This window comes from Chiloscyllium plagiosum, chromosome 13, assembly GCF_004010195.1.
Source record: "Chiloscyllium plagiosum isolate BGI_BamShark_2017 chromosome 13, ASM401019v2, whole genome shotgun sequence".
NCBI lineage: Eukaryota > Metazoa > Chordata > Chondrichthyes > Orectolobiformes > Hemiscylliidae > Chiloscyllium > Chiloscyllium plagiosum.
In genome coordinates this window covers 69315154-69324692 of record NC_057722.1, presented here as the reverse complement: position 1 = coordinate 69324692, position 9539 = coordinate 69315154, and the positions used below count along the sequence as shown (strand labels likewise).

The 9539-nt window shown below is 39.6% G+C and overlaps 1 protein-coding gene across 1 annotated transcript; it reads left to right on the top strand.

The window, feature by feature from the left end:
• The first annotated feature begins 303 nt into the window (after positions 1–303).
• On the top strand, positions 304–7247 carry LOC122556177 (zinc finger protein ZIC 1). The gene is made up of 4 exons (XM_043702697.1): positions 304–432; positions 2235–4051; positions 5552–5715; positions 6150–7247. Exons 2-4 carry the CDS (start codon positions 3079–3081, stop codon positions 6345–6347), a joined length of 1335 nt encoding a protein of 444 aa, XP_043558632.1. The 5' UTR covers positions 304–432; positions 2235–3078; the 3' UTR covers positions 6348–7247.
• The last annotated feature ends 2292 nt before the right edge of the window (positions 7248–9539 follow it).

The window sequence follows — 9539 nt, the reverse complement described above, 5'->3', positions numbered from 1 at the left end:
TAGGCAGAATTTTAAATCACACACAGAGAAAAATTCCTTTTGTAAACTAACACTTCAACCTCGAGGCAAATATTTCCTCCCCCACCACCCTCCCTTCACAGAACAACTAAATGCTTTGCTATCCATCGGTTGAAAACAATACGAGGGAAAATATCAGTACACACAAATGCATTCGAATGGAAATGCATAATTCAGAGCCATTTGCACCTAGTTTGCTTTTATTGCAACATGATGGCCCCTGACAAGGGCTATTCTGAGGAAACAAAAAAATCTGACTGATATCTCTATTCTCTTTTTAGTCAATTGCATTTACATGAAAGATGATGGAAATTCAGAGGTCAGGAGTCGTTTAGTAAAAAGTCACTTGAATACACGTGCCTCCCTTACCGTCCTCCACCTGTTGAAGAAGATGTCTTCGATCTTTTAATTCAGGTAACTTCGAAGTAAAAAAAATCTACTTTGTAGCTTTGCCTAGGTAGTCATTCTTCATTTCGCCTTTTCAAGGTTTCTGGAAGCAGTTAGGGAATGTATGATGAAGCAGAAATGAGCCGTCAGGATGATATTTTAATGGCTTATATGTCACGTCGGTGCATGTGGCTTTGAACTCAAGCAGCCTGCGTTTCCTGCGGAGAGCACGGCAAATCCCACTTGATAACTTCTACCATCCCACAACTTTTAAAATCAGCCCTTCTTTGTATGTTTGAAGATGTAGCCTAAAGATAACGCTAAGGGAAACGTTTACTTTTCATACTCTTTAAGTGTCCCTTTAGAATTTGCACACACTTTCAAATGAGCAGTAAATCTTTTTGAATCAAATTACTCCAGCTTCTGCTCCTCGACTGCTGTGATTTTAATATCCATGTTTTCAGCATATTACATCATTTAAAGCAATGCTATGATGTTAGCTATTGTACTCACTCAGCAAGGCAATATCGCGTTCCATCTAATTCTTAGGGAGCACATACACGAACAAGCTGGAAAATAGCATTTCATTATATGCACAAAAAGCGTGGGGGTCTGATGCATCGTAAGATCCCGTTTAACCGCAGAGATACTCTCACATAAGATGATTTCAAATGATTAAAGTACCTGATATGTACACTTGCAATTCCTTATTAGATAACCGACGCTTGGAATTAATCGGCAAAGTAGTCACAGCATCAAACCGACTTAAATTAGGAATATTCACTAAAGAGTCACCCATTTTAAAAATAATTTGTTGCTACACTTCAAACGTCAACACTTCCCCCTCCCAATCCCTCAGTTTTCCAACATTTAGTATTAAATTTGTTTTCTTGAGGGAAACCTGTAAAATATAACTGCAACTGAATCAGCCGAGGAAAGTCATTTAAACCGCCGCCAATACCCCCGCGCGAATAATCTTTTTTTTCCACTCTGTCTCTTAAGTTAACCTGTTGTACCTTTACGTGAAAGCTTTAAAAATAGTTAAAAAGTAAGTGGGCACAAACGTTCGTATAAATGTGATATTCGACAAGGAAAGAGATGAATTGGGAAGAGAGGGAGCGGGAAACAAGGTAACTATTTTCCAATGTGTCCTTGCAAAGTGATAGTCCACTAACGGAGATAATTATTAAAGGATCCGGTGAGGCTTCTTTGTTATAAAATAAGACTTTAACACAGATTTAGCTTCAAGGAAACTCATTGAAGTGGTGAACAAAAGGTAAATTGAACGATTCCGATTCTTTGTTGGCTTTTACGTTTCTATTGCTAGAATATAATTAGACTTAATGAATATGCAAACTATTGGCCTCACGTTAATCATTAAATTACTTTGTAGAAACACAGAAGATGGACTTTAGCAAATTTGGGGGTGTGAGTGGCAAGGAATATTCAAAAACATGATGTAGAAAACAGCTAGATTTTTCTTAGCTGACAGTATTCATAAACCATTCTCACTTCCTTTGTTTCTTATCAATGAAAAGAGCACCGAACGTTTTTTTTAAAAAAGGGGAAATCCTTACTTTCAGCTATTCTGCAATTGTTTGAGAGCCTATAGATATGTATAGAGCAACTCATTGTCACTTTAGAGAGAAAAAAAAGGCCCAAGCAAGATGTTTTCAATCGCCTTTTACATGGGGAAAGACAGGTTAATCAAGGGTTTCGTCTCGAAAACAACCAAGTGTTGTATGTTTGCACTGAATCCAAACATATGCATTTTCTGAACCCAATTCAAAAGAGTGTTCTTTCTCTTTTTGCTCACTCATCTGGGTAAGTGAATTTTCACCGGCGATCAAAAAGCTACTGAACAACAAAGGAAGCCGCCCGCTTTTTCTCTCGTCTGGAGTTGTGGCACATGAACGAATTTCAAACAGTCTGACAAGGGGTGACTGAATTGTGAAGTCGAGGAAGACAAGAGTTTTTTTTCTCTCTCTCCCTCTCTTCAGTTCGCTCTTTTCTGCTGCCCGTCTCTCCCCCCACCCTCCTCCCCACGACCACCACCCCCACCTCCCCTCCTCTTTCCATATTATATATAAAAAAAGAGAGAGAGGACAGAGGAAAAGAAAGAAAATCTGGACTCGACAATAATTTATCAGGAGCGACTGTCATGCGCGCACAATACCTGGGATTGATGAGGCGAGCGAGCCAATCAGAAGGCGGGATGGTCGGCCCCAGTCGTTGATTGGTGACCGGGCGCAACGGGGCAGCACGGGCCTGGCCAATGGGCTCGAAAGTCGGGGGGCACGTGATCCCTCCCCCAACTCCCATTCATCAAGGGGATGGTGTTGTCTTTTCAATTCATTTATCTGCAGGAATGATTGCCGCTATCATTCTCGAGCTCACCGCCCGGCTGATGAGGTGAAAGTTTCTCCCCAGGAAGATAAACCGCAAAAGACAATATTGCATGATTTGCGTTTGCAGAGGGGGGAATATCTCCAGCAAATTCCCACACGCTGAAGAGAGAGAAAAGGAGAAAGAAAAATAAGGAGTTTTTGCAAGTCCTCCAAACAGACTCAGAGACTGTTTTCCATTGAGCAAGTTTCGTTGTGAATTGCCTTTCTTTCTTTTCAAACAAAAAAAATATACCATTATTCCTTCGCCAACCCCCATCGCCAGACGATGCTTTTGGACGCTGGACCTCAATATCCTACTCTTGGAGTGACTACCTTCGGCTCATCTCGACATCACTCAACAGGCGATGTCAACGACCGAGAAGTAGGGCTGGGGATCAATCCTTTCGCTGACGGGATGGGCGCTTTTAAGATCAGCCCCAGCACTCACGATCTCGCATCGGGTCAAACTGCCTTCACATCGCAGGCTCCGGGTTACGCCGCTGCTCTGGGACACCATCCGAGCCATGTGAGTTCGTACAGCAGCGCAGCGTTCAACTCGACCCGGGACTTTCTGTTTCGCAACCGGGGCTTTGGGGAAGCGGCGGCCAGCGCCGGCCACAGTCTGTTCGCCTCAGCGGCTGCTGCGGGCAGCTTCGCCGGACCTCATGGACATACTGACGCCGCGGGGCATCTACTCTTCCCGGGTCTTCACGAGCAACCGACCAGCCACGCTTCGTCCAATGCACATGTAATGAACGGCCAAATGCGCTTAGGTTTTTCAGGGGACATGTACGGCAGAGCAGACCAGTACAGCCAAGTTACTAGTCCCAGATCGGACCACTATGCTTCGACCCAGCTACACAGCTATGGCCCCATGAACATGAACATGGCGGCCCATCATGGGGCCGGGGCCTTCTTTCGTTATATGAGGCAACCCATTAAGCAAGAACTCATATGTAAATGGGTAGAGCCCGAACAGTTGACGAATCCTAAAAAATCCTGCAACAAAACTTTTAGCACAATGCACGAACTGGTTACTCACGTAACAGTGGAACACGTTGGGGGACCAGAACAGTCGAATCATATCTGTTTCTGGGAAGAGTGTTCAAGAGAGGGAAAGCCTTTCAAAGCCAAATATAAACTTGTAAATCACATCAGAGTCCACACTGGTGAGAAACCATTCCCCTGTCCATTCCCTGGCTGTGGGAAAGTCTTTGCCAGATCAGAAAATCTCAAGATCCACAAGAGAACTCACACAGGTATGGCGAATGTGTTTAACAGTAAAAGAGAGAGTAGAATACTGTGAAACATTACTAGCCGTTTCAAACGTATTTTCATATTTTTAAAATAAACGGGACATTCCAAGTATTTATTCAGTAACGCGTTGTACATGCGTGTGAAGATAAATATTTATATCAGAATAAAATTAGCATGTTTAAGTATTTTGATTTCCCTTAACTCCCTGTGTTCTGTATTTGTGAGCTCTGTTCTTTGAAAATCTAGAACTATGTTACATTCTGTGCAGTTCTGCAATTGCATTAAAAGCAATGCTTAATGATTTCCAAAATTGAGGGAAATAGTCACGCAGCAAATATATTGTGATAATTGCATATCTTTTCATTCAATTATTACTGTGTTTAATTTTATCTCTTGAGGAAATTATTCAGGACTGATGGTTTGCTTAGTTTCGTTGCAAATTCACAGCCAATAATTGCACTGTATATTTTTCTTCCTCGCTTCCTCTTTTCTGTCGCATTTTGTGTTTACATATTTATAGATGTCTATATATGTACATAAGTGTGTGTGTCTGCGTAGATCTAAAACTGCAAAAATAACTTTTGTACACTCAGAGGCAGAATGCATGTTTGCGTGTCTATTTGTGTGTGTGTGTTTGCGTGCGTGTGTGATGCACCTTAAGATACATTTTGGGATCTCCAGGGCTTACCACCTTGTTAAAACTTGGTTCACAACATGCGATTGTGGGGAAAATAGCGTTCGACAAACAATGTCGATGCTAATGACACATAATGGTTAGGTAGTTGTAAAGATTTTGCAAAGTCGAGATTTAACACTTTCTCGACTATAAAACCTCCAGGGGCACTTAGCAACAATTCACTTCACTGCATGAGATGTCCACCGACTCTTACTTTAAATAAACATAATTGGAAACGCTTTAATTAAAGTGAAAATGTAAATAGCATGAGCAAATAATCATTTCTGTTGTATTTTTGTAAACGCTGTTTCAGCGTGTGCGTTGTAAGGGTTTACGTTAGTTCATCGGAGAAGCATTTCATTTTCAGAAGGGGAGCAACACTAGATATGAGAAATAGAAATCTAAAGCTGCTCTGTTGCAATAATTTCAACTTTATTCAAGGTTCCCCTGCGTTTTCGAAAGAGCAATAAAGATTTATTTATTCAAGCAAGGCCGCTTACGGCAGCTGCAATATTATGTCAGCAGTCACTGATAAATCCAGCAAAGAATCGGCATTTATTAATTTAATCTTATGCATTCTTTATAAAATTACGAGCTGTTTACGTACATTTTTTTTTAAAAAAAGATGCAGTTATTTACGTTTGGCGATAAATGTTTTGTAGATTTCGGTCGAAGGGTGGTCCAAAATTTGGGTTTGTTTTCACGATGGCTGCTTGTCTTATCTTGTTAATGCACACACAGGGTTGTATTAATAACTGTGCACAGCGAATTTGAAAGGAGCTAAAATTACTACTGAGCCTTACTAAAAAATTGTCATCGTTGATAGGCGAGAAACCGTTCAAGTGTGAGTTCGAAGGGTGCGATAGGCGTTTCGCTAACAGCAGCGACCGCAAGAAGCACATGCACGTGCACACTTCCGACAAGCCGTACCTCTGCAAAATGTGTGACAAGTCCTACACTCATCCCAGCTCTCTGCGAAAACACATGAAGGTAAATAACAATAAAAAATCTCAGTTTGAGTTGCGAAATATTTACAGCGGCATTAAATAAGTCCAAGGCTTTATGTGCTAAGGAGCATGAGGAAATTGAATGGTCACCTTGTGTATCTGACAGCCTCAACGCTGTGCGCATTAAATGAAAAGAGGCACTGTCCCTTTTATAGCCTGGTGTGGTCAATATATTTTGTTCTATCATAGAGCAAACCTAAACATTGTCCACAGTGATGACAGCCTTTATCTTAATCAAAAACATGTCGGGCCTTTTTGGTGTGCTACTTTTGTATATTTGACAAGTTTTCGAATATTATTTTTAAAGCGAGTTTTCTTTTGCCTTATCAATTTAAGCTGTACAGTGTGTGCAAATTTACTTTACTATTGCAAAGCTTCAGTTGTCTTAGCCTGACATGGTGGATGGTTTTTTTTTAGGTCCACGAAGCATCCTCTCAAGGATCACAGCCTTCTCCAGCGGCAAGTTCCGGCTACGAGTCCTCAACACCCCCCACCATCGTGTCGCCCTCCACAGAAAACCAGACCAACAGTTCAATGTCCCCAACATCTTCTGCAGTCCACCACACGTCCAACCACAGCACGCTTTCATCGAACTTTAACGAATGGTACGTTTAAGTAGACATACATCAAAAAATTACAAAAACATACAAAAAAACTTTTCACAAAAAAGACTCCAAAGTTACGATCGCGAGGAATCAAAGACAATAAAAAGCTGCCAATAGACGCCGAGAGGATTTTTTTTTAAAGAAAGGAAGAAACCAAAACCTTGAAAGGTTACATTGTAGCAAATTTTAAAATGCATGTAGGACGATGATATTTCTCTAGTCATTGCCTAGTGCCAGGATCAAAGCAAGAACGGATAAAGCTTTGAAATTGCATGTGTTCTATGGCAGCGGCCTTTTCTCTCCTTTTTTTGTAAATATAGAATTATTAGTTTAAGAGTCTAATGTTTCAATCTTGTACATAGGCACATCACAGGGGATTTGTCAACGTGGTATTTGCAAATATGGGCGACGGTTGGAATAAAATGCAATTATTTGTTTATGGATGGCAAAAAAAGTTACTATAGTCGATGTGTACCAAAATGTGAATTAATTTGTATTTCAGTCTCAACTGAGAGTCAGAAAGCTAGCAGATACTATTGTTATTAATGTGCTTTTTGTATCCAGTGCAAACCTTCGTCCCAAAGTCCAGTCGGAGTAGTGAAGTGTTCAAAGTGTTGCTTGTTATGTCAAAAACAAATCGTAGTGCAAGCTTGGAACTCCGTGTTAAAATGTAACTTTGTTTTATGTAAGACTTGATATTAAAGCAAAATAAGAAATTTATCTGTTCATTGCCTTCGCAGTTGCGATAAATTTATGTATATATTCCCAATCTCCATATTTATCCGCATGTACGTAAATTACCGGTATTACGTGTTACAGATATTCGATATTTATGAAAGATGCATTCGTATGTAAAACCTAGTTTACAAACTGTTCCATAACATTTCGTACAATATTAAAGATTCCAAAATCCAACGCGTTGCATTCAGTATTTTTATTCATACGGCAAATTATTGCACGCCAAAGAATAAAATAATCAAGGAAATAGGGAGCACAATATGCTTCTTTTTACGTTGCTGAAATCGTGTCTATTAAACCACGAGAAAACTGCCTTTGGAGATATAAAAATAATGGATTAAAGCATCCCTGCTGATATTAGCTTATTGCGTAATTAGTATTCATACCTAAATTTATGAAACAAAATTTTTGGCTCACTATATAATAATATTTAAAATTAACTTTTCAGAGCTTGCAGTAGCAGCCATAAAATATCAGAGAGGGGAAGATTACTCTTGCAACATAAATATTAACACTGGGCATTTAATTGATGCGTGGCGTAAAGCTAACCGTCTGACTCCACAGGAAGTTAGCGGAAAGAATAATATGTCCTTTTCGGACACATTTGTTTATAGAAGTGCGTTGATGGATATTACACTTTTTTTGAAAGCCTTGAAATTTAAAATATATCTGTGCAATTAGGCAGTATTGTAGACACTTTTTTAAAGATTTAATTATGGGAGATTTCCCTAACCTTTCCATATGTAAGGGCAAAATGCACATATACGGTTTTTTGTTGCAATTAGCCAAGGCCTTTGTGGCTTCATAGTTTTTACTATTTCAAATGTTAATAACTGGTATCAATTGACATTATTTATAATTTACGTTTTTTGTTTAAACTGTGAATTATAACCAGGATTCTAAACCCAACCACTCACTGCGAAATTAAATCTACAAAGACAATTTATTTTATGCCATCTGATTTCCTTTCCACGCCTTTACTTATTTAATTCCCATTCACTTTTAAAATTCCATTCCATCCAAAGGTGCCCTGATAGAAATTGCTAAGTGAGGAAAAAACTAAAAATCTAAATTACTTATGTTTAATGACTGTAGCCAAACGCCTGTTTCACTAAATCAGATTGTCCTCCTTGCTATTTACTTTGATAGATTTGCAGGCTATACTGCTTCCACTAACTTAGCTACGCTTGTTGGAACTGTTGGGCTTTGTTCTTCATTGTAGCTTGCATGACCGCCCCATTAAGCAGACAACATATCAACAGACAACACAAATCATGATGCTAGCTAAAGTTACCAAAGCTTGTGATGTCCATAGAATACATAACAGAAAATGACCTTCCGGGAGATGAGATTGATAGTTTAACTGCTTATTCAAAGATTAGGGCTATAGAGGATAGTGCTATATGGTAAGCAGGCGGCTTAGAGAAAGAGATAAGTTCATCTGGTGTAGGGAACGCAATGTTGCACCAAATGCAATTACATTCGTAAATATTAGTTCAGTCATCATACTCAGAAATGTAATGTTGATGTTTTCCAACATCGGTTTGAAATTGTCTTAACTGACAAGCAGGAAAGGCAGAGAATGCTGATTCGAACCAGTGAGGATACGTTCATCCATGATGTTTGGCAATGTACTAGTTTTTGTAATTTTTTTAAAAAAAAGGAAAAATCAAGCCATGGCCTTATGTACGTTTGCCTGTAGGATGGCACTTTTTAGATTAATGTTTTCAGCAGCCGGTAACAGTCAGTCATAGCAGTGTTGAAAGTAAAACCAATCATAGAGCGCCACCTTGTAGAAGGAAGGATTGTTGGGACTGAACTGCCAGTGGGATGGAGGGATTCGCTCAACAACATATTTGAAAAAAAGGTCATTTGCAGAGTTTTCTTGCTGCCTATGCCTAGATGCATTTAGATATTTTAAAAATTGTTTTCTGATTTGCGGATTTTGAGAGCGCAGCCATCAAAGTCGACTTGCTGAAATAAAAGACACGAACGCAACATTAGCCAATGTTGGAGCTCTGAGCGAACGTATTTGGGAGAAAGCGTTACAATAACGTACATCAGTGTAGGCTTGCAATGGTGTGTAGGAGAGCAAGTTGTTTGGAAACAGGAATACGAAACCGTTTCGAATGCAGTTTAATAGATAAATGCCACCCTTTAAAAATGCAACAAATGCCTCGAGCCCCCATGAAATGCGAGCAAATAAAAATAAAATAAAAGTTATTGGAGTTGGGTATTTTTAAAAACCTATGCAACAGTAACTGCCTGTTATAATGGCAGGTAAAGTTAGTGTGAATGGCGCAGTGTGTTTTGAATATGATCTGCACGGCCGCCACAATTGTGAGATCCTGCACACTGTGGAATACAAGTGTCAACCTTCTTGGGCCAATTTCTTGACCCTTTCTCCAATTTGCTTCCTCTTAGTTTATTGAAAAGAATGTTGCAATCTTGTCTTCATCACCAC